The 25,718-nt window shown below is 44.0% G+C and overlaps 1 protein-coding gene across 5 annotated transcripts in view; it reads left to right on the forward strand.

The window, feature by feature from the left end:
- ADARB1 (adenosine deaminase RNA specific B1) overlaps nt 1-24,057 on the forward strand; it is an 87,968-nt gene extending 63,911 nt beyond the window's left edge. For 4 of the 5 annotated variants that reach the window (XM_055719186.1, XM_055719185.1, XM_055719184.1 and 1 more), the window contains one exon: nt 8,360-8,740. In XM_055719186.1, the coding sequence (XP_055575161.1) occupies nt 8,360-8,600 (241 nt within the window). In that variant the 3' untranslated portion in view covers nt 8,601-8,740. Of the gene's footprint in view, nt 1-8,359; nt 8,741-16,921; nt 17,101-17,797 lie in introns of those variants that run through there. The other variant, XM_055719188.1, reaches the window with a different exon arrangement.
- Nucleotides 24,058-25,718: the final 1,661 nt, after the last annotated feature.

Here is a 25,718-nt window from a genome sequence, read left to right on the forward strand (position 1 = left end):
TTAGTGCCTGATGGCACTGCAGTATGGTGTTAGGGTGGTTTCTGTGATCAGAGTAACTGCTTTGGGACATTGGTGACAACTGCAATATGGTGTTAGGGTGGTTTCTGTGACCAGAAGAACTGCTTTGGGACATTAATATACATGCATTTGTTTTAAATGTATCCTAACTTTGTTCCATGGTGCTTTGTGATGTCTATTTTTGTCATTCGCTTTTTGATATGTTTTTCCGCCCACATTCATTTTGAGTTTTTGGCTTAAAATAATTACTTCACTTCTCATGAAACATTCCAGCTGTGGGTAATGTCTTGCAGAGAAGAGCAAAAATTTTTTCACCCTGTTTCATTGCTAAGAAGGCTATAGGAATTGAGAAGAGCTTTAACATTAGGTCAGGTTGTTAAAGGGGAAGTCGTCCATGCTCTTCTACTCTAAAGAAGGGGAAGTATTATTTCTGATAATCTTTTTTGTGAAAGAATATCACGTGCCCATGCCCTGGCCTCATTTTGTGCTTATTCAGAGTGGGAAATTCGAATGGAAGTTTGTAACTCAGTCTTTCTCTTTATTTCCCCAGTGGCTTTGTCTTATTGACCCTACCACCCAGATCTTTGGGACTGATGAAGTTGCACAAACAAAATCCTGTGCATGCTCACTAAAGGCTGCATGTTCTGCAGCTATGTCTGTGCCCATCCATCTGTCTTTGAGTTTGAGAGTTATTTCTAAGTGGCAGGCTCCATGACGGAGCTGGCGTAATTTCTGAACAGCAATAGAAAGAGCAGTTCTCATCAGTTCTTAGCCCAAATGACAGCAACCGATGTGAATGTATTCACTTTGATACATGGTGGCTGTGTGACACCTAGGTAAAAAAGTCAAGGGAGAGTGGTAGGAAACCACTACCCAAGATGTAGCATCTAAATAACCAGATGTAGCACCGTGTAACCTCTCAAACCAGTGACCTGAATCTTGACCGAGGCTCACTGATATGCAGCAAATCCAAGCGACACCAGAAAAACCGGGACAAGTCAGAGCTGTGTGGTTGCCAGGCTAGGTACGGCTGCAAGGGAAAAGAGATTCTCTTGTCTGTAATTGCAAATATGACCTCAGGATAAATAAAAAGATGTTTGCAAGAAGCGCTGCTGTCAAAGACCATGGACTTCTTGCACTTACTGATTTATAGTGTGAGCCACTGACTGAGCCACTTGGTGTAAAAGAAGCTCTGACTCCACTCCATGTAAAGGTGTTGCTGCCAGTTTGTGCCGTGGCTCGTGGAAGGCATGGACTGGTCATAGAGATTCAGTTAATCTCTTAAGGAAACAAAGAGAAATTGGATTTAAAATCAGAAAAGAAACCAGATTGCAGTTAGCTGTATAGAGTCAGCTCTTCCCATGCATTCTGCCAGGTGATGAGAGTAAAGCCCACCTAAATGAGTGTCCACAGCAAGCAGAGCATGACCCGCCCAGTGTGGGGCTGAGTTGAAGCTGAGCACCAGGTGCGTCACTGCATATGAACGACGAACCACAGCAAATATGGTTGCACAGACAAACCTTTGTCACTGAGCTACAGAGATGAAGGCCACCACAGGGCTTACTGCAAGCATCCCTGGAGGTGCTGCTGGCCTCAGACTTGACAGGCTGATTACAGTAGTCTTGAAACCCAGAAACATGCAGGAAAATCCATGGGTGCAGCTACTGCAAACACAAGCACCTTCTGTTTAGAGCTAGCGAGAGCCCCTGGGTCCGTGTTTTCTAACGTCTTCATGGTAAGAAGCAAGTTGCCCCACATCTTGGATGCACAGTGGGCCTGGGGAGCTCCTAGTTCGCGTTGCAATTCAAAAGACCTTGAAATCTTGGTGTTGCGGTAAGCCATGCCCATTTGGGGGTTTCGTCCCTAAGATAGCTGCTGAGCTGTGTGCCTCTGTCAGGGAGGAGGGCAGGCGATGCATGTGAGGAGGCAAAATGCTTTGTAGGGATAGTCTGACATCTTCTCACACGCTGACACTTTCGCTCCCTTGCTGTCAGTTGTAGGTAAAACCTTGTCATAAACAAAATGCCTACTAAATGCTTCTCTTCATAGTCATTACTGTTTATAAGTTATGTTAATAAGAGCAGCTCTTTGAATTCGAACACTCGTTTTTGTCAGGTTTTGCAGTCTGCCTCATGTTGGTAGTTGCAGGAGACTCCATTCATTTTCCTGAGGTGAATTCTGACACCAGTTCCACGTGCACGCTATTGTAAGTTCAATGCAGTAGCGACTTGCCTCCTCCGTAATGCTGTCTGCATAAAAATTGCTGAGACTGGTACTAAGATATTTGATACTAACATCCAGGTTTATTGATTACTGCAGTTAGGCTCCCCTTGTTTCTGTGTTTTCTCTAAAATAGTGTAAATAACAATTTCTATGCTGTTTGGGTTTGAAAGTTCAGAGGAGAGTTTTCAGCTGAAGCATGTGATTTTAACCTGGGTGTGGTTTTTTGGCAAGAGGTGCACTAGCACAGTCTGTGAAAGTGTTGCTGCAGAGTTAAATTTCACTTACCTTTTCATGTATCAAGAGTTGTGAAATCAGCTATATGTCATGAAGAAATCAACAGACTTTTTAGGAATCCAATCGTATCCATTAGGAATCCATGCCTCTGAACACATGGCAGTCTAAAGCAGAAATGTGACAACACAGCAAGGTAGAAAGGACTGCTCTGATTCGGTGTCACTCTCTGGTTTCTCTACCCTCTTTTTTTAATGTGGTGTGATTGAGAACAGCAGAAAGGTTGAGAAAGTGCATCCCTCCTCCAGGTTGTTATCAATAGGATATAAGTGGTGAATACAGAATAACGAAACCAGTATAATACATTTGTAAAATTCCAGTTTCCCCAATGCAGTGCTTGTCTATAAACCTCAGGTGAGCACACTACACAGAGAGTATCCCCTGTGTAAATAGTCAGGAGCTGAACACACTTCATGTGCACCGATATGCCAAGGCCATCATTGGGGTCTAATCTGTAAAGGTGGTGAGATGTAGTGGTTTGAAAGAGCATTTCCCTGAATGCTGGAGCACAAGATTACTTCGTAGACAAGATAGAGGACATGGGAAAGTCTTGGTGGCAGGGAAAATCTGGGCTTTTGGTCTCACTGTAGCTAAGTGTGCATGGGGAACTGTGAACTGTAGAGCAAAGTGGGGATACAAGTCACCCCAAGTTATACTCCCAGGGAGACATTTCAGCAGCGTTTCTGAATTGAAGTAGATTTTGGTTTGCACTTGAAATTTTTCAAATGGCTGAATTTTTCATGCTCAACAGAAATACAATTAAAAGAAGAGGTTTTATTTAAGAAAAAGACTTAAATAAACAAAAAAATGATCTGCCAGTACAACTTTGATGGAAATTTCTCAAAAGAATAATAAACCTGATACCAAATAATAGAGCTGTATGTAATTATGCATTATTTCTTCCTCATAGCAAACAGTGAATATATGAATATATGAAATAATGACAAGTTTAGAGAAGAATAAGAGGTTATTAAAAGGATATATGTTATATGTTGGTCAAACCCGATGTAATTTGTTGCTTCTCACACAGCTTGCTCCATCTTGCATCATTTTGCTCAGTAGAGTGGCTCCACTGAAATCAGTAAGATTTTCTGCAGGAAAAAAGCATAATTTGTCCAGTGCCTATTTCCATTCTAAAAGCAAGGTAACTTTCATCTGGGTTTGGGAGTGTGCTTTCAGTAGTGTATTTTCTGGTGGGGAAAGTTTTCTAGGAGATTCTAGCATGCACGCTGAGGTGCTGCATCCCTCCTGCCTGCTGCATCTCGCTGCCTCTTAGCAGTGGTCCTGCAGTTGTTTGTGGAGCTGTGCTGTAAAGTGGGCTGGAGAAGCTGCCTCTTCAAAATATAAGGCCGAGGGGGTTTGTTTGTTTCAAAAAACTTGAATCATGTCACTGATCTGACTTTATGGAGAGCCACACCACCAATAAAATCAGCAGGCTGAGGAGGATCAAGGTGGTGATAGGCAGTTTTCTTCAGTCAGACTTGGCGCTGAGGAAGTTATGGGGTGCAACTTAACACTTCATAGCAGCAGCAGATTAGAGCATCCTTTGACTGTCATCCTCTTTGTTTTTTAAGTGTTTGGAACTGCTCGGTGGCCAGGTAGTCAGATAAAGTTTCTTTGTCCCGGAAAAGCAGCAGTAGCTCGTATGTGTAGTGATAGGAACACCGAACCTCCCGGTCCAAGTGCTAGTAAGGGCCATTGCAGTGTGTCTGTTGCCCTGTCTGAGGAAAAAGGAGAGCTGTGGTTTTGATTTGCAGCTTTTGCTTCCCTTCTCATGCTTAAGTACTTTTCAATTTATTGCTAGAAGAACGTTAGAAATTTTGTTGCCTTGTCGAACATGGTAGGGCTTAAATGTCACCTCATTGAGCCCCTGGTAGAGTGAGCCAAACAGCTTGGTGACTTTGATCTTCTGTCTCACAAAAGGCAGCTCAGAAGCAAAAGGCAAGTTCAGGATGAGTAAATATGCCTTTGCTTTAACTTCCTGGCATCACGTCAGGTTGCCTTTCCTTACGCTGTGTATCACTTGCAGAACTGCAGAGTTGAAGCTGAAAGAGCATTGCACACTGCTGAACGTGTGGCTGGTGTTTGGCCACAGGTATCCCCCATCCACACGTGGTATCCCAGCTTCCCTGCCCTTAGACGGCCGACTTGCTGATGGAGAGCTGGTCAGCCCAACAGCCGTGGTCGTACTCGGCTACTGAGCAGATCAACGTTAGCTGTAATGAGATCTAGACACCCAGCTCAAATCAAGGCACCTGTATTTAAGTGCTGGCAGTCTGGACCTGAATCCTATGGCTCATGCTTTATACCGATGTAAAAGCTTGTATTTTAAATGTCAGGCTTACTTTGAGGTTTTTTAAAGATTGTGAAAGAAAATTCTTGTAGTAACTTAAAAACACTGTCATAAGAGGCATTGGTTTTATGCTCAACTAAGACAACCATCTCAGATTTTTCCAGTAAGAAGTTTTACGCTGGGGGGGGGGGGAATCTCAATGTCTGCTGAGAGGTTTTTCTTTCCCTTTGGCAAATCTCTAGTTGACACACCTGACTTCAGGCGTTTCAGTGTCCCTGTTGACGTGATGCAGCATTCCTGTATTCTGCTTAGGCTCATACTTAGTGCTTTTCTCTGTTGCAGATGTAGTGCCATTGTCCTCCTTCAGTAGTGTGAAGAGGTACTGCATGGGTCCAGTCTGCTCTGTGGTCTGCCCAGTAAGACTAGACCCAAGATCAGGTCATTTTATGTGGGAGCTCTGCAATTTTGCCCATTGTCAGTGCAGGAGAGATTGGAACTGCTGAGTTAGCGATGGGAGAGTTGTCTTCTGTTACCACTTTCTTGAGCCATCAAATGCTCCTAAATGAGTCCTGTGCTGTGGCCAGGATCTATGTCCACTGTGCTGCAGTGAGGCATTGCACCGGAAAGGTTCTCTTCTATGTTATAAACTATATCTGAGCCTCAGAAAGTTTGAGTTTGTAAGCTAGATTTAAGTCGTTTCAGTTACTTAACTCTTTTCTGATACTCGTTTTAAAGTGAAGAAAAAAGTCTTATGCTTATTTGTTTCACTGGAAAGACAACGCTGACTTTAATTAGGTTTTCTGTAATAAATTTTGCTTTTTCTGCTTTGCACCTCACAGTTTGTAGTGAAATACAGAATTTGGCCCGTTAACTTCAGAAGAAGTTGTGGTTTCAGTAAACATTAACACTAGATTGACAGCTTTTGCTGGTATGCATTCTGACAACTTGTGCGTGTAAACTGGAGGGACAAGGCAGTTTTACCATTTCAGGAGTCAACGCCTGTGGCCTTTTGAAAACTGATGCGTGGTATTCATGTAGCTCGTTCTCAGTTTATGTCTATAAAGGGGGTTTTTAGTGTACATGCTAATGGAAGTGAGAAATTACTGTTTGACAGAAATAAGTACAGTATAAAAAAGGAACAGCAAGAAAGTCTTCATGCAGTCCTTCCTTTTGACTCTGTTACAACCTGCAGAACTTCATTTGGGTCTCACGTTTATCTCTGCATTACTGCCAGTTTCTGATACAAGTATGTGTTCTTTTATTATAACCATTGACATTTAAAGCTAGTTTTATAAACCTAACCACCATCTAACCCTGCCTGATCTATATTCAGAGCTTGAGGCTTCACTTGTATGAACGGTTTCTGCAAACCTTGTCCTTGCAGCAAGTCAGCTGCTCTGAAACCAGTGCTCATGAGCACGTACTGCAGCGGTAAATGTGATGTAGCACACCCCAGCAAAACAGCAGACAGGTGGGCAGTCACAGAGTACCTTTTGTAATACCAGTTCATGCAGTTCACCTTGCAGAAGCTTGTTCATTTGTCCACACTCCTCCTCCTCTTTTAACCGAAAGAAGTTTAGCAAGACAAAGTTCAGCTTTTGTTTTCTGTGCCAGAGAAGGTCACCAACTGTGGGAGGAAGCAGCAAAACACAAGCTCTGGAAATACTGAAAACTGAAGCCAAGAAAAAGGTCTGGCAGAGGTTTTATTTGAGGAGCTAGGGCTTGCCAGAGGAATGCTTTGGCCTTTTTTAAAATGTCCATCTGTCACTCAAGTAGCGTCCATTAAAAAGTAAAATGTGATGTGCCTCACTGAAGGAAGCTCGATTTGTGCATCTGCAAGTTTCAGATAGAATTGTAAGACCCCAATTTGCAATGCTTAGTCTTGAATTCTTTCCAGATGTTTCTTCCATAATATTATCTGCGGCTGTGGCAGTCCATATGCTTCTCTATGCTTGATGTAGGTAATACTGCAAATAACAAGAAAATAGTATTGTGATTCATTTGGCACTTGAAATACCTCTGTGCTTACCAAGTCCTAGTCATGGTAAGGTCCTTAGAAAGGCATCTTGGCCTTGGGAAGCAATAATTGTCACTTGATGTTTTTACTTTGACATTTGGTTGCTGATTGCATTTTCAGTGTTGTACAAAATATGTCTTTATTCAATGTAAAATATGCCTTATTTTTAATTAGCACAGTATTTTTCCTCATTCGATAGGGCCAACTTTTTTAATGACAGGTGAGTAAGCTAATGCACATTGACTCCATTTTCATCCTCAGTAAAGATATGCAAAGAAGTTGTCTCCTTGGATTGCAACTTTTGTTTTGCCTGTTGTTTTTAAAAACATTTTGCAAGTCTTGTAGCCAACATGTGTAGTTCAGTTTTTGCAGCAGTGCAGCAGTTGTATTCAGCCTGAACTGATGACGATGCGTAGCCATGTCATCCCAGCATAAGCTGCAAGAAAGACCATTAGCAACATCCGAGATCCCTGTTTTGCTAGGGAAACCTTGCAACCCGGTTTAGGATGGGCCTTTTAATAAGGACAATTCTACATGAGCATGAGAGCTTCCGTTGTGCGCATCTGTTCTATTCAAGCACCAAAAGAAAGTTTCCAGCTGCTTGTGTCTGGGTGTTGCAGTTGTGCTTGAAGTATGCTATTTAATAGTGTCAAGCTGTTTGCAAGTATACCTCAGAGGCAAGGACAGTGAAAATACTCTGCAGGAGACTCTGAGGTTTTAAAAAGTACTTTGTATAACTGTTACATACAGATTGAGAGCCAAAACTTGATTAAATTAATGCAGTTACAAAAAAACAACTTCAGTGTTTTGCTCCTATGCTTGCTATATCCCTGCCACCAGACCTGATCCAGTGTAGGTCACAGTGATGCAGACAGAGATTTATGATTGGAGTTTATGAAGCAGCTAAAGTGAGCAAAGGGTATTTGCACTCTTTGCATATTTTCAGTTTTGTCCCTGCCCGTGGATATTGCAAGCAACTACGTATGTCCTTTCTGGCAGTAGAATGTGGACAGTTTGGCCAGGGTGTCAAGGAGAAGTCTTCCCTTATGGTGATGAGGTGCTGAGGTCTTGCAGACCAACCCCTCCTGTGTCCTGGGAAGGATGGTTTGCCCACTGCCAGGTGTCCTTGGAGGCATCAGCTGCTGTTTCCGATTGAGGGTCTCACAGTTTCACCTTCTCCAATTGAATGATCCCGTCCTTCTCTGGCATTAGGGTGCTGGAAAATGCATCACCAAACATGTTAGTGGGGAAGTAAAGTTATGGAGTCTGCATCCTGTGGATGCTGACAGTAGACCTGATGCTATAGATTGTCTTACTCAGGACTTCGTTGAGCATCCCGTAAGCTGATCTCTGAAATTCTGGCAGGTGTGCTACCATAGTCATGTGCTGGTCGAGAGGAAAGGTTGAAAGTCTGGTCCATTGTGATTGACTGCTATTATGTCTGGCAGATGTTACTTGTTCCATTAAAAAGAAAGTGTTTTTTTTGTTTTTTTGTTTTGTTTTTCCCTCCCTCTTAGGTGGAACGTATTGGGTATTCAAGGAGCCTTACTTAGCCTCTTTGTGGAGCCAATTTACTTCTCTAGCATCATCTTGGGGAGTTTATATCATGGGGATCATCTATCCAGAGCCGTATACCAGAGGATAGCAGAGATAGAAGATCTACCACCTCTTTATACACTCAACAGACCTTTACTTAGTGGCAAGTATCTAATGGAGAAAGCCGTGCCGGTAACTAAGTCTGTTCCAGTAGCAATGTGATTTTGCAGTTCTCAAAACCTTGCAAATTATGTACTGTCAGTAAACTGCTTTCTGGTTACAAGAGAGAAGTTATGGTCTAAACCTGATATAGGTACTCGGTCAGCATTACCATAGCAAGGACCCTTCATGAGTTAAAAGATGGAAAGAACATCTGGGGTTATGAAACCTTGGGTGCAGCTTCACGTAACTGCTGCCTGGAGCGTGCCCTAGCAATATGTGAGGCAAGTTGAAGGCCCCAGCTTAGTGAAACCTCTTCCCGCCCATGAAATAGTGTGTTAGCTCTCGCTGTCACTTCTCTTGCCATTGCAGATATTTGTTGAACTGATGCATCATTAATCTGTATGCCAAGATAGACACATTTGGTTCACAATTTCTAGATCAATAACCAACTAAACATCTCAGCTGCCATGGTTTGTATTTTCTTTTTATCATCAATCTCTGTTGCATGCAGCATTAGCTTTAATTAGCACGGCACCCAACTTTGCATGACCCAGTAATCATCATATTTTAATTTCCGCTTTGTAGGTTAATGCATAAATACTGCATTCAGAAGCTGATGGCACATTCTTTTGGAATATATTTAATAGAGTATTAAGCATATCTGACAGACAGCAATATGGCAAGCCCCAGCCGGTGTAGTTAGCGGTTGTCTTTTGCAGCTGCTGTTGAACGTTTAAGTACCGTTCTTTGGCTTTGCACTGATCCTGGGGTCTCGTGGGGCTAAGAGGAATGGCAGTATTTGAATTAAAAGGTTGTAACTTCTGAGACGTGATTTTCAAAGGAAAGTTCTGAGGTGTCTTCAATTCTAAAACTGCTAGTTACAGTAATGCTGTGAAAGCTTTAAAACTAAAATCTCTTCTCCTCCCTCTCGTTGTGTGCATTGCTTTGTTCTGTAGAGCTTAGCTTTTGGCATGTGTCTGTTTATTTTCCAGGGGAAAAAAAAAGATCAGTATTTTAAAGCGTGTTTAAGGTTTGACATGAATTTTTAAAATAGATTTAGGGAGGGAGTGGGGGGAAGAGCATATTGACCAACCAGCATTTCTTTAGATAAGAAAGGTAATTAATAAGGATTCCCTGAACCAGGACATATAAAAATGTTAAGCAATGTATTTGTCCTTATATTAGCAAGTAAGTACAGTTACAACACTCACAGTACCAAATATTTAATAGTTGTATGGGCATAGTAGCTGATGTATGGACTGTTTCTGCCTAATTTGGGGGAATTTTTATCAATTCTTCAAGACAGCAGGTTTGGGGTGGGGTGGGAGGAGTTTTTTATCCTTTTCACAACAGATAGTAGTACCTTGTCGTCTTAAAAGATATCTTTCTGCAATATTGAGATCATCTATTTGCCATGAAGTAGACCTTCTGTTTAAACAGTTCAGCCAGGACTTGCTGAGCAGTAAAGAGGGTTCAGAAATGTTCTCAGCTATTGAATTTTCATGGAAATGCACGTCTCAAAAAAGTATGGGGAGCTTGTTTGGGAGGTTGGGGGGAGAATTGTGTTGATGGGTTTTCTTCTACTAGTTCAGCCTTGAAAGCTAGTCGTCTGACCAATGCTGCTGGGTTCAGCTGGGGCATTTATGTAGCTACCCATCTGCTCTTTGATTCATACATTTTACAGTGGATTCTTACCTGGAATAAGCACCGCAGAAATACCTGTCCCCAATTCTATGTTCCTCCTGGTACCACACACACAACTGTGTGATGGTGACTCATTTCTACCGTGAACTGAAAGAGAAATAGCTGTCCTTCCCCGCTGTCTCACCTTCTTAGCTGAGAAAGTACTGTAAAAACTGGGGGTTTTTTCCTCTCATAAAACAAGTTTTATGTCTGCAGGGACAATTGCATTAAGTCAAAGTCAAACGGAGTTATTGTTACCTACTGCTATAAATCAGCTTTTCATCATCTTGCTTTCCTCATAGAAGATTTTCTACTTACACCTCCTTCGCCCAGCAAGTTAAATGTGGACGTGCATATCAGAGTAGTTGGTTTTCAGCTAGGGGATGCCAGAAACCCCTATGCTGGTAGAAAACTCCCTCTTTGTGATGACTCTTGGAAGCCTTTTGGTTGCAGGACCCAGCCTTTTGGGATGCTTTTTGCACTTGCAGCACTGAGGGCACATGAACTCTCACTGAGTTGAAGAGAAGACAACTTTGAATCATGTTAATTTCTAGAATAATCTGAAAAGGGATGGATTTCTCAATCAAATAGCATGAGGATGATTGTATAAGTCGGCCAGTAACAAAGTGCTAGTCTGCAGGGTAATCTGCACAGACATTTTGGAGCCATTGTGGGAGGTGGGCATGAAAGGGTTCACCCAGGTGGAAGTAGGGTGGCAGAGGTCAGCAGATAATCTGTTCAGAGAATCAACCCATGAAAATCCTTGAGAGCAGAAGTCATTAAATGTAAGAGAGCCCATTGCATATAAAAGACAAGCTTTTCTTCACTGGCAGCAGCTAGCGTGAACCAAATTTTATCAGGCATCTGTCCTTACGGTTCCTGTTGCTGGTAGGTGTGCTCAGATGCCTGAGGACCTGGGCTGATGGTGTCTGCTGGGGCTCTGAGCACAAAGCGGACGGCAGGCTAAGCCCTGACGTGCTCTCCTGTCTGCAACAGCTACTCACCCGAGCCCCGAACCCTCCCGCGGTGTCTGCTTTTGTGGACAATGCCTTTTCTCTTAGTGGTGATTATAATATTAATACAGGTAAAGTTTTCCCTGTTTTGATGTCCAGTCAGTTGATAGTTTCTTATGCTTTAGTTTCTCTGGAGCTCCCTGTCTTTTACCAGAGTATTGTCAGAAATTTTGTTGTTGGCAGTTTTGACCCGTTCCCCGTGGTGCTGCTGGCAGGTATTTCCTATTTCAGTTCTTGTCTGAAACATCCTGGAGCACTGTCGCATCTGCTGATTATCTTGTCACCAGCATGAGAACTTATTAGGTAAGATCGAGATCCTAAGGTACAATCCATCCAGCCCAGAACTCTTTTTCACAGGTAGGTAGGCAGTGAAAAGCAAAAGGAAATAGTAAGCCTCTGCAGAGGTGTCCTCAGAATCGCAGCGTAATTCCCTGTGTGTCAGGGACATCCCGAGTCAGGTGGTGAGAATCTTTGTGTTTAGAAAACCTTAATGGATCTTTCATTCATAAACACCTGGTTTTGTTTTTTGAACTGTTTTCAACTTTTCACCATCCACAGCCTCCTTTAGTAAGGAGGGCTGTAGCACTTAGAAAGATTCATGCAGTGGAATTTCTTTTCTGCTAATTCAATTAGATATTCCTCAGTGCTCTGTATGGTACAGGCTATAAACAGTTGTCACGGCGCTCAGTTTTCTTTACCTTTGCAATATTCCTACACAAGTCCTGTTTTTGCAAGCTGAAAAATCTTAGTCTGCTTTTGTTGTTCCTTGCATGGAGACCCTTCTACGTAAGAATCTTCCCATCCATTTTACAATTGTGTTTTTGAGCGAGTGAGATCAGAGCAGCACCTGATACTCAAGATAAAGCAGCAGTAGTGGGTTATATGGTGGCATCACGATATTTTGTTCAGTTCCATGATCCTTCAGTAATAATTCCTAACATTCAGCTTGTTTCCTTTGATTACTGTTGATCATTGACCTGACTGTTCGGTAGAACTGAATATTAGAAACGAAATTCTCATTCCTGAATGCTAATATCCAAGTCCAGCACTCCTTATGCAAAATTGCTTTGTTTTTTCTTCGTATGTATTACCTACTATTATCTGTGAGGAATTTAATCTGCCTTTTTATTGTCCCGTCACCCAATGTTGTAAGCTTTTTTTCTGCTAGTCTTTGCAAGTCCTTATTTATCTTCTAAAATAATTTAGTATCATCATCCAGTCTTACCGTGTTTTTACACACGCGCGTGCGCGCGCGCACACACACACACACAGACACACACACAGACACAGACAGACAGAGACAGAGACAGAGAGACACAGACACAGACACAGACACACACAGACACACACAGACACAGAGACAGAGAGAGAGACACAGACACAGACACACAGACACAGACACAGACACACAGACACACTCTCTCTCTCTCTCTCTCTCTCTCTCACACTTTCCAGGTCTGCACAAAGCTTGAGGGTCTCCAGCTGTGTTGGCTTTTCCCAAGGTCACCATCTCCTTCCAGGTGTCCCTTAAGTCAGTTTTCAAGGTAGACATTTAACAGACAGGCCTCGTGCACCCTGGGCTCTTCAGGAATTGGTGTCACACTGGCCACCTCTGGTCTTCAGTTACTAGGGCGTTTTTCTGTGGAGTCTTTCTCAGTATTGCTGTGTTTACATCTGTGCCCAGTGGGGTGGTATGGCAGGTCCTGCAGCTTTCCTGGTGCAGGTGTCATGTTTATTGACTGTTCCCTGGCACCCCTCTAAACTCCTTAACAATTGGAGTTGCATTGGCCACCTTTTGTTTTGGAGAACTTGCGTGGTTTGAGAGGAGAGATACGTACCGTGGCTGCGGTTCCTGCTGCCTCATCCTTAGTTTCCTTGAATGTGGTGCAGTGTTGTCTGGGTGCCGTAGCCAGTGTTTGCTTACCTCACACACGTACCCTACGAGTGCTTTTCACTGGCACCTCACTTTGTGTCGGTTCCCATGGCATGTTGCCTGCGAAGAGGGGCTCCAGCCTGGGAACCCACCCGCCCTTTTTGCAACACATTCATTCATTTTTTGCATGCAAGAAGACTTCAGCCACCACAGCAAGAGTGGTTATTATAAATGTTTATGCTTCAGCACTCCTCTGGCTGCTGTCTACATTTGCATTTTAAAATATGTTTTTAAACAAAACTAAATCCTTCTGCAGAACCTTTGGTGATTTTCTTTTGGCTGTTTCCTTGGTACTTTATCCCCCTGTTCATATTGGTGTTTTTCAGCTCTTTCTCCTTTTTAATGAAGCTTTTTTGAACTGTGCCCACAAAGAACTGTCAGGCTTTATTATTTACATAAGCACTAGCACAAAGAGCTGTGACCTTTGCTTGTGCTTATTATACCCCATTATAATAATGTTCAACAATAAGTTCTGAGCAGTGTTCTCTAAATAGCTTAGATCAGTCTTCAGAGGAGAATAATATATTTTATTTTCTATCCTAGCTTTCTCTCCCATTACCAGTTTCAACTTATCGTGCTATGTTCACGTCTAGATTTTTAGGGGGAAGGTATGATCCACCTAAAGTCATTTTGCTCTTGAGATGACCTTTATTCCCTGTCTGTGCTACCCGTGATCTACCTTCAGTGATTTTGCCATATCTCCAGGGTTCATGCAGATAATTAATCAGCTGAACAGGGTGTTGTTATTTAAGTCTATTTGAAATTCTGAGTTTGTTCATGTTTGGTTTTTTTTGTTTTTTAATTTATTCAATTCATCAAAATAACCTAAGGAATGCAGTTGTGTAATTGCCACGGGAGTGTGGTGCATACTGGATGTTCAGCTTCCTCATCTTTATTTGATTTGTTTGTGTGGGTGTTTGTGATGTCCCAGGTCTCTGAGTAGCTGATGGGGCAGAAGCAGGCTCAAGGAGCAAGTGATGTCTTGCAGTACTGGATGAACTATATCTGATCCCTGTACTTGTTCAGTAGCATACGGAACAAAAGCAAAGGTAGTAATACAGATATCATTAAATTAAAGAAAGAATATGACTGACCTGCTTGTCGTGTGACAGCAATTTCTTTGCTCTCTTGCCTCAGAAGTTTTTTTTTCTAAGAGTTTTGTCAGCACGGGTCTGTTACACATGAGTGTAACAAAAGCAGCCTGAATTGATACGCTTTTGGAGACTCAGAGCTGAGATTCGTTTTGTATGCACCCAGAATTTACCATTTATTAGGTGCAAGCTTCACGCTGTGTGGCTCATGGAGCGGCAGTGTTTGCACTTCAGTGGCACAGGACAAGTTGTGTTGTGCATGAGCAGCTCCGGTTTTCAGGAGGCGTGACGTGCATGGTCATTGCCAGCCGCTCGGAACGACTGTGGAAGTTATGATGAGGACTTTTCAGCTCTTGTCATAAAGCCCTGTTCTTGCTGGGTCTTCCTCAGGTATTGCTTGCCTGAGATTCTTGGTGGTACCTGCTCAGCAGGGACCGCTGTCTTCCCTCTTGGGTCGGTCAGTGTGTGAATCCCACATCCCCGCTCACCAATTTGCAGATCGCTGGGCGTAGATTTGTGTCATCCTGCTGTACTTCAGCTTCTGGATGCATCTCTCCTAAAAGAAGTCTGGAAAGAGCTCTTCACGAAACTTTTGTTCTGATTCTCGATTTTTTCAGCTTATATTTTAAGAAAATAGGGAATGATAGGATTATTTTTTATTATTTACTTATTCACTTAATTACTGGTTATCAGTCATAGTGACCAGGTTGACAAAAACCAAACGTAAAAATACAACAGCTTCAGGGAGTTTAATATGATTGATATTTCAAAATGTTTGTTTATTTATTAAATGGGGAATTGATTATAGTAAGCAAACAATTTCAGTGTGTCGTTTAGACCTCATAGGTCTTGTGTACACTGGCCCAGAGGTGCCACGAGACTGGTGCTGAGCCAGTGCTCGGATGCCTGAGGTTGGCTTAATTTTGTTTATTAGATTTTTGTGTTTCAAATATCAGCAAGAAATACATCCTGCTGTAATGTTTACATGCAATTTATCCAAATTTACTAGATTTTATAAAGTGTAGGAGTTAGCATAACCTCAGAGTAGATTCGAAATAGGTTCTCAGAGTTGTTTTAAAGTAAAAATGGGATCTTATTGGAAAGAAAAAAAATGCCCTGTTCCTTTGTTCTTTGCTGGTGAGACAACTGAGACATCTTAAAGGTAGAATTTTGCTGTCCTGTGATGTCTGCAGGATTAAAACCGATGTGCTCCTCAGCTTTTCCATAGCATGCACAACCCAGACCCATGGTCCTGGCTGCTGCTTGTGAGCACCGAGCGCCATCCGGCTGCACATGCAAGAGAGGAGGTGCACACGGATGGCAGCAGCTGCCGTCATCTTTAAGCACGGTGCTGTGGTCATATATACAGTACATCTCTGCAGTGCTGGAGTGCTGGGGGGGAATAAATCCTGCCCTAGGCAGGCTGGGCAGGCAGGCAGCCAGCCAGCCTCGCTTCACACTGGGGTTAGACTGCTGGTGTTTTGCTTCTCCATCAGTAGAGATGAAGACGTAGTTGAGAGGTGTTGCACAATTTAACATCTGAGCAAAATGATCCGAGTCCTCTTGAGTCCTGTGGCTTGCCATTTCTGGGCTTTGTAAGTAGCAATGGGCATGTAAAATGGGTAGGCAGCTGAAGCACAGCTGGATTTATGCTGAAAGACTCAAATGTCTGCCAGTTTGGGGGTTCTGTGAAGGATACAGAGGATGGGACTGGCTTTGTCTCACTTGGGTGCCCACAGCATCGGTGCTGCTGCCTGTGCTAGTCACACCATGCCCCAGCATAGTCCATGAGAAATAGGAAACAGAGTGGTAGCTTTTAACGATGCACACTCGACAGCTGCTGAAATGTAGGCAGCTTCACATCTTGGTCTGCAAGGCAGCCTGCTGTCTCGTACCGCTGCTCTGACCTCACTCCATTTTTATGACAGAAAGTGAAAAAGCACATTGTAGGCACTTCTAAATAAGCACAACCTCTCCAAATAAGACTGTACTCCATTTTTTTTGGCAGAATTGTAGATGTGAGTTGAAACATGACCAGGGTTCGTAGTTTCACACCCGTTTTGAAATGAGATAAGCAACCTGCACCTAATTTTTTACACAGCAGAGTGACAGGGAATTGATCGGAGAGTTACAACCGTCAAAACCTCGCAGTATCTGCTCTTCCCTACACTTGCTCATCCTGCTACTGAGTGGACTCTGAGAGGGGCGGTTTCTTGTGCAGGAGCAGAGCAACTTTTTTCTGCTTCACAATTATTTGCAGATTAATTTGTTCAGTTAGTCCATTGGTTTGCCCTATAAGCAAGACCAGATCCTCCTGGGATTAATGTGGCAAGGCACTTGTGTTCCTGTGCCCATGGGCCCTTGCTTTGCAGGATCTCCTCCGCTGAGGGGGCTAGTTCCTCCTGGCTCCAGCGATGCACACCTGCCCTGCTAGGAAGGACACAAGGAGACAGCACTTTAGCCAGATTGAGAATGAGATGTGCATGGCGATATCTCCACAAGTCAGTGAAAAATCTGCAGGAGAATGTCCTTGGAATAAAACGGCTGCCTGTAAGACTGCTTAGCAGTGTGATTTTAGTAGCTGTATCGCTTAGTCCCCAATAAAAACAAAAATCAAGAGTTAGTATTTATTATTCTCATTAAACATCACTTTTCTTTCAGGTATTAGCAATGCAGAAGCCCGTCAACCAGGGAAAGCACCGAACTTCAGTGTGAACTGGACAGTAGGAGACACTGGTCTAGAAGTTATTAATGCTACAACTGGCAAAGATGAAATGGGTCGTGCATCTCGCCTTTGTAAGCATGCTTTTTACAGCCGCTGGATGCGTATTCATGCAAAGGTATGTCTTCCAGAGTGCTAGATTTTCCACTTCTTACTACTTAAATACCTGTGTGTGCTGCTTTCTATATCCAGAAGCCATTTTCTGAATCTGTTTTAAGCTAAGCCTGATGTTAGCTACTGCTCCATGTGGTAATGGAAAAGAACAATGCATTTGTCTAGCTTATTCTTTAATTTGATGATGTCTCGTTCAAAATGCATGCAAGGATATAATGATCCTTGATCTATAGCTAAGGAAACAAAAGGTGCTCTCTTTTTTGAGCTTGCCTTCTCATTTTAATTTATTTGGAAGAATAATCCCCGTTTCACTGCAGTCGAACCTACAGAGGTCTCGCCCTGGCCCCTCAGAAAGAAAAGCTCCAAGAAAGTATCTGTCAATGGCTTTGGAGTGTCTAGATTTCTTCCACCAAAGGAAGCTGATAATCTGGAGACAGCAAAGCGCAGGCTAGCGGGGCTAAGGGGCGTGCGCAGTGCCTGTGCCGTGGCTGCTGCGGAAGGACACGCGTTGTGAGAGGCGGGCGTTGCAGCTGGGTGCAGAACCGTGACGGCTGGCAGGAGCAGTCCTGTACACGTCTGCCTTTGCCTCAACATTTGGTTTAAGTAGTTCATTACCTTGCTTTAATAATAGTTGTCACTCTCAAAGCCTTTGGCTTAATAGGTTCTTGTCTCTCTTCTTTTCTCGTCTTTAAACCACACAGCTTTCCTCCAGCTTGCGCTCAAAGATCCTCAAGCCTAACCTGTACCACGAAACCAAGCAAGGAGCCACTGAGTATCAAACTGCCAAAGAGTGTTTGTTTAAAGCATTCCTGAAGGCAGGACTTGGAGCCTGGGTGGAGAAACCCATAGAACAGGATCAGTTTTCTCTCACGGTCTAATTCACAGACTGCACATCACTTTGGAAAGGGAGTTGTTCTGGAAATTCCTGGTGTCCAGCACTGCTTTCTGGCATCTCCACAGTGGTCAAAACATCTTTTTACTGTTTGGAGTTGGGTTTTTTTCCCTTTGGTTTTTTTTTTTTTTTTTTGAAACTTCATAGTAACTGTTTCTGTTTTGCCTAAGTATTGAAACTCAATGATCTGACACATAATTGTATATTTTGTTATGGGAAAGTAATTTCTGGTGTATTTCTAGAAATACTTTTACTGTAGAAAACTAGCAGTAAGGCTGTCCTTACACTATACAATGACTCATTTTTTCTGGGTTAAAATAATTTCTTTTTTTAATTCAGTGTCATCAAGTGCGTGAAGAAATGAAAGTTTCTCTAGGTTTTACACCACACTTTTAGGAAGTAGCTTAATTTTTTTAAAAGAAAATAGGCGACAAAGCTGATTCTACTCCTCTGTTAACTTGTTTTTGAACTGCAGATATTTCTAGCGTATAGATCACAGAGCCAGAGTGGAGTCTGGACAGCTAGTTTTTCCCCACTTCCTTGCTCTTTAAAACCAGCTGCTGAAAATTTCATGTCTTTGATGTATGTATTTATTAGTCTGTGACCCAGTTTTTAACATGCAGCTTTTTATTCTGTTTTTAAAAATACATTTACCTCCCATTTACACACATTGTGAAGTCTTCATTTTTTTTTACCATTGTAAACTGGAAACAGCAAAATAATTATTTGTAAGTTAAGAAGTTTAGTCTATAACGTGCAGAAACCTGTTTAGAAGTAGGTGATTTGTATATCCCAGGAACTCATCAGAATACAATCGTAACTGTAACAGTAATATGACAACTTTAAATTGCTCATTTTAAGGGCACTAAGCCTGAATTGCCAAAACCAGTCACTTGCTGGGTATTAATTGCTCTCCTGTCAGAAATGAAAAGCTCTTGTACGGACAAAAAGTTGTTACAACTTCTTTCCTGTGAGCTCTATCTGCTTTCACCCAAATTGTTGTGTCTCTGAGATTTCATTGCGTTTTAGCTTTACGTGTGTGATGGTCTTCATGAAACTAACTAGGTAAGTTGCTCTCAAACATGCTTTCATTTGCTGTGATGATTACTTAGAAAGGTGTTTTTCCTGAAGGTGTTGACACTTCTGCTTTATGTAAAAATATAAGATAGAAGGGGGAAATGTTGTGAGATCAGTTTAATTAACTGGTGTGTAGAAGGCATTTTTAAAAACACTTTTTAGTACGTGACATTTAGGAGCAGATGAGCCAGTGTCCGGTGTCGCTTCTCTGCTCACATGGCGTGCGTCCAAACACGTCCCTTGGCTCATGCCCATCCAGGTATCACCTGTGCTTTCTGAAGAGCATCTCCGAGATCTTCCATGTTCCCTTTGCGAGTATGAAGGTGATGCTTCATGACACGAGAGTTTGCCTGACAAAACCAAGTTGGTGCACCCACTGCTCCAGCTGCTGGTTCCCGTCCCTCCGCTCCACCGCCCCTTGCCTATGCTCACAGGACAGCAGATCAGCGGGCTGGTCCGTGCTTTGAAGTCAAACCAAGGGTTACTTTTTTAGACCCACATTGGGTCAGAGTTCCCGTTTAGAGTTGTGCCATCGCACCCGCGGAGGCTGTGGAGTGGAGCGTGGGTTCCTTCAGCCAGCTTGACGGCCAAAGCCTGTGTATCACAAAGCTGTGACTGGAGCGAACCGTACCTCAGCCCCAGCATCTCCAGGGGGTTAGAAAACACTTGGGGGGTGCTGGAGACTTTGACGTCAAACCACTTCTGGCCAATCGCCAATGCCAAGGAGATGTGCTGCTGTGTTACTGCTCAAGTAGGAACATGTTTTCAACTTCAAAAAATGATCAAGCTCACAAATTACTTGTGCATTAGTTGAAACCTCTGGGTTAGTGTCTCAGAAGTAACGCACTGAGGTGCAAACAATGCGGTTTTGGTGGTATTGTGGGTAATAGCGAGCACTGCTCTGGGAAGGCGAGCAAGTTTGTGGCCTGGTGATCCCCTTGGAAAAGTCTGATGCTTCCAGAGGTTACTGCCTTTTCCAGATGCCGGAGGAACAAATGTTGCAAGCTGCAATAGACAGGCGGTGTTATTCAGCTTTGTTGGTGACTTAAGCTATCCTGTCGGCTTCTCATTGAACCCAAAAGTGCTGCCATGGCCTCTGCAAGCCCGACAAGGCTTTTGCGGTTGTCATCTGACTGAGGCTTAGGCTGACCTATTCGAAAACTAAAAGGCATTTAATTGTGTGTGGTCAGATTTTACAAGCGCTCAGGCATCTTGCCTTTGAGATCAACCTTGTCTCGCTCGTGTTGCAGAAATTCTGTTTGTGGCTGTAGCTGAGGACGTGCATATGTTTCTGCAGGATCGAGGGAAAGCTGGTCGTACCGTGCGCGTTTCCTTGAGATCATTACTGCTGTTAGAGGAAATACACTCTTTTAAGGGGCTCAGTCTATTGATTAATGGAGTCTGTTGATAATTTCCAGCAAATTATTTTTACCCATCTTTCTGAAGTGCTCATTCAAAAGTTGGTGTCTCTCTGGGTTTTTTTGATGACTAGGAAAGTATTAGCTCAAACTATTTTTTTTATGAAGTCACAAATATGAGCAATATATTTAAGTATTATTATTATAGACATAGTTTTTTAAGCCGTTTGAATGAACGATAAAAATTAAACTGTAAAGAAAATACGTTCCATGCCAAAACCTTTTGATGAAGGAATGGTGTCAGGTCATTTATGAGGAATGAGTTCTCTTGTTTATAATTCCAGGATTTCAAAAAAGGAAGAAGTTTTCCAGGGTTGTATGCAATCCATATCTGTCTTCCGGGAGTCAATAAAACACCGCTTGGCTTCCTTCGCCTGCTTGTTACTTTTTGTGCAGTTCAATGTGCACAAGTTGGGAAGGGAGTTGGGAGGCAGAGTTGCGATTGCTGCCGCTCCCGTACTCCTCACAAATCACCCTCACCGAGCACGAACGGATAGCGATGTATATAATTTTAAGCAACTGCGAAAGATAAGACAACTCAGGTTCTGGCAGCTGCCCAGTGTTGTGACCGACCTTTCTGTCGGGAGCTGCGCGTCTGCCCGGCGGGTTGGGGGGCTGGAAAGCCTGGGCTGGGGGGGTGGAAGCTGGCCTGCACAGGGACTTGCAATGCTGCTCTGGGAGCTGCTTGGCTTCTTTTAATTATTATTATTATTTTGTCCTTATTTTTGATTGACTAAGAGTGTTTGTCTCAGGATCTTCAAAGGACTTAAAGAGTAACAACTTTAATGTTGATGAATACTTGAAATCTAATTTAAGGTGTTTTTCTCCAGATGACAGTCTAGCTATAATAAAGTTTGTAGGTTAGTAAAATAGATAATTTTAAATATAGATGTTTGAAATATATATGTTCTGCAGGATCGTTTTAAGAAAATTTGGGCCTAAAAGCTAACACTTGAAATATCGATTATGGCTGTACTCAGGACCTGGTAATAACTATAGATTATTTCTTACCACTTGTATGTGAAGTGTATCGTGTGTAGGAGCTCGTTAGCGACCGTTCTCCCCCAACGGCGTAGATGTCTGCATAGCTGTGGTGGCCCCCGCTTGCCCTCGTGTAGCTGGTGATGGTAATTGTGACTCTGCGTGCTTAGGGGTGTACAGCAGCGGGGTTCCCGTACAGCTGGCAATTGCGATCTCGTCTTAGAGAAATCTTTTTGTGACCGGTTACTGCATAGGAAACTCAGGAGTAGAAGACTTTCGTGTGTTATTACTCTGTACATCCTCTAAATCTAGAATAACTTGCAGCTGAAAGTCTAAGGATCTTGGAGTGGGTGTTGCATTTCATCAGTCTGGGTCTGTGCTATCTCAGAGTGCCGGCTGCCCAAGGGGCAAAACCACGTCTCATCCTGCTCTCTCAGTGAGAAAGCGCATGAGACAAAGCTGTGGGCTCGGAGCGCTGGGTAGCACGAAGCAGTGTGTGTCTCGCGGAAGACGAGTGCCGCCTTTTGAAACCAAGCTGTCTTTTTAAAAATAACCACCCAGGAACTGAGAATCAATTCTAAGAATTGCTTAGTCGTGGTCACCACATAATTGATATATATATTTTTTTTCTTTTTTCTTAAATATCAGTGGTTTTCTAAATAGCTAAGATTATTCTTGCCATTCCTTCAATTAAGCTTTAATGCTTGGAAGGCTCGTGCTTGTAGAGAAGCTGCACTTGGAATTCTTTGCATTTTTATCATCATAAACTGTCCACTGTGAAAATTATCCCAAAGTTTACCAAAAAGGAAGAAGAGCTGCAGTTCAGGTATACAGTCAGAACAAAAATGTCTAATGTTATTTAAAACCTAAACCCCCACAGAAATAAAACGTATAAAATACAATTATCCTGTCTCAGAACTGCCGTGTGGTTTCTATCTTTGGGGTGTTTTTCTAATACTAAGTGATTTCCATTGAGTTTAAAAGATCATGTCTTTGTTCAGCGCGCTCCTGTTGGGAGAGGAGTTGATGTTTAACCCAGGGTTACCTGGAGGTGACGGAGGCACAGTAGTGAAAAGGGACATGTTGTGGCTTGTGGAAGGGATGCTGAGCACAGTGCCACGGGGCAGGGCCCCACTGCACCCCAGCGCGGTGGCCGGGGCTTGGTCCCTGTCCCGCCAGGGGCTCGGGCCGGTGCTGATGCTGAGGCAGCATCTGGCTGCAGCAGGAGGAGGAAGGGAGAGAAATTGAAATTGCCGGTTTCTTTGGTTCCTAAAGCAGAAAGGATGGTGTGGGATGGGATTCCTGCTCCCTCCCGCTGAAGAGGCCCTTGGGCAGGAGACGGGGAGTACGGGCCAAACGAACTGGCCGCTCGGCAGCAGCGGCTCCTCCTAGCCACAGCCTTTCCCAGAGATGTGGCAGCACAGGCGGCCCCAGCTGTGTGGAAATCTGTTAGCGTGCATTGAGCTCGCCGCCCATCCCTGATGGAAACAACTGCTCTGGAGTATCCGCAGCGATTTTGGGTCAACCCCCCAGGGAACAAGGTTGCGTGGGTCGCTGTGGTGGGCGGGTTGGGTACTTAGAGCTGCAGGATGTGTGGTGCTTCATCACTAGGCAGGTATTTGCCCCTAAAACACACCCAGGTAGATAAAACTAAGGCCTGCTTTTCCCTAAGTACGTCTGCTAGCAGCATGTGCCTAAGCTGTGATGGTGCTTCTGATCAAAAGTTCTCCTGTCGTTGTTTCTGTGGAGCGGGTCGTGGTAGGAGTGATGCAGACTGACAGGGGCCGTAAAAAACGAGCTGCAGCTGAAATGCTGAACCTGTCGGCGCTGGTGCAGAGCAGACAGGACCTGAGCTTTCTCCTTGGATCACGTCAACATGTGGTGTCTTTCAGAACCTTTGCAGCCAAAGGTCTGTCCCCTTGCCTGTCCACAAACGGACAGTTAATAGTGCCAACAGCATCTGCGTGTGCAGGAATGAGTTTCATGGGCAGCTGTGTTTGGTTTTCTTCAGTCATTCCAGAGAGGAGAAATTAAGAGCCGTGTTTGCTGTCAGGCGTAACAATTTAAAGAATTTCTGTTCTCTGAAGGGAAGGATCCCCAGTCAAGGTCACTGCAGTATTTTTTGCATTTTTAATACCTTCACCGTTACCATACCGATATCATTTTTGTTGTAGGTCGGCTGAGACGTCTTTAACAAATTTTAGATCAAACGTGTGTGTGAATATATATTTATACATACATATATATATTGCTGTATATTATTTGCATTAAGCAGTTACTCTTCCCCAATCTTCCTGTGTGATGGTGTGAATACATTAGCTTTACCAACCTGGTGTAAGGATATTAAAGAACACTCTCAGATACTGTCCTCAACAGTTACTTTCTCCATTCATAACCCCAATTTTGAAGACGAGACCTCATTTTACCTCTGGTTTGTGTCTTTCCTTACAGCACACTTGTTCCCATCCCAGTGTCACTGCTGAAGCACAACCCATCGGTCGATTATTCTAAGCAATGACTGTTTTGCATACTACCTTGCTTTGTTTAATTAATGTTTGTACAGAGATTTGAAAATATAAAGAGCTATATCATTGCTAAGTTTCCTCATTGTTTTTGTATATTGATACGGCTAGTGGCAGGGGGAAAAAATAAGTGAAACGTCACAAAATACCATGTGTGTCCCTAAAATGGTGGGTTTGGTTACATCCTGAAGAGCTAGCGAGGAAGGGAGCGGAGGGTATTTACGTGATGCTGCCAACTTGATCTCTGAAATCGCAGCTTTTGCAAAGAGAAAAGGAGGGAGGGAGGATGTGCACGCTTGGGGACGCACGGCACTGCTGGGGGTGGCGGTGCCTGCAGCTGGGAGGGGGAAGCTCTGGAGGTGGGAGCTGCCCTCCCTGCCCGTGGGACAGCAGCCCGCTGCCTGGGTGCGGTGGGTGATGTGCAGCGTCACCGCTGCCCGGAGCACGGGCGAGGGGAGGGCGAGAAGATACCCAACGGGTCTGCAGCTCTGGCGTGGATGTGTGGCTTGCGGCTGGCTGCGGGGGGCTGCGCAACTGCTGCTGCTCTTGGAAAGTGGTATTTATTTTGCAGTCATTTACTCAAATCCCAAGTGCGTGGGTCCCTAACTTCTAGGGACTTGCACGCGTGCGTCCTCCATCTACGTGGTTGTAGCCTTGAGCCCTGCTGCTGGGTGAGCCCTGTGGGTGCTAGCACTGCCCCCACCGGGGGTGGACCCCAGCTCCCCAGTGCTGGGGACAGCAGAAGCCTGGTGCTCACCCTTACAAGGCCACACGGCAGCCCCACGGACACGCCTGGTAGCCATTAAGCCTTTCCTTCCCAGCAGGAACCTGTACACCACAAGAGGGGAAAATCAGCCCTGCCTCGCCGCCCCGCTCTCCGCAGCCGCTGTCAGCAATTCACACGCACTAGCAGCACTGCGCTGGTTGCTTTGATTGGTTTTACATGTACCTGCAAGCCCCGCTGCAGTGCTGGTTGCAGGAGGCAGCTGCTCAGGCCCCGCGTGGATCTGGAGAGCTGGCTCTGGTCACAGACCGGTCTGCTGTCTCCACCTTGTGACAGAAAGGCTGTGCTGGCAGCCAGGGAACTCCACAGCCAAGAAGGGACACACTGAATGAAACCCCAATGCGGCAGGCTCCTAGGACAGCTGTGCAAAGATTGCGAGTGCAGCGGTGCTTTAGGTTTCGCACCCTCTGCAAGCCCTCCTCTGCCGAAAGGCGTGGGAGCAGACACAGAACACGTGATGTTTGTCCTTGAAGGTGGAGAGAAAACCCATTGCAATACTCTCTGTGGATATTCTCACATCTCACAGAACTTTTTCTGCTCTTATTTTCACATTGATGAATGCATCTTCTTCCACTGTACGCTGAGACAGAGAGAACTGATCCCGCACGTTCCTTCCATCTATTCTAAAAATGGAACGTAACAGCATTACTGCCAAGGATACAGATCTCCTAAGCTCTCCTGTGCAAGGGGATAGGTAACAAGGTCTGCTCTGCTCAGTTCCTTGCTCTACAACCCAGAAAACAGCAGACAGTGGTACAACACCAGAAAATACAGAATTACAAGGCAACAAGCTGCTTTGGCACAGATCGCCAGCTGAAAGGTGCCACAGTCGCATATACATGCATACGTACGTTTGTACATACACGTGTTGTCACTGCAAAGACAAGACAAAGGACAGCCATGTCCCAAGATCCTGTGGACTTAAGAGGAAATTCCATCCTTTTTTTC

Source organism: Falco cherrug, chromosome 8 (assembly GCF_023634085.1).
Source record: "Falco cherrug isolate bFalChe1 chromosome 8, bFalChe1.pri, whole genome shotgun sequence".
Classification (NCBI taxonomy): Eukaryota; Metazoa; Chordata; class Aves; order Falconiformes; family Falconidae; genus Falco; species Falco cherrug.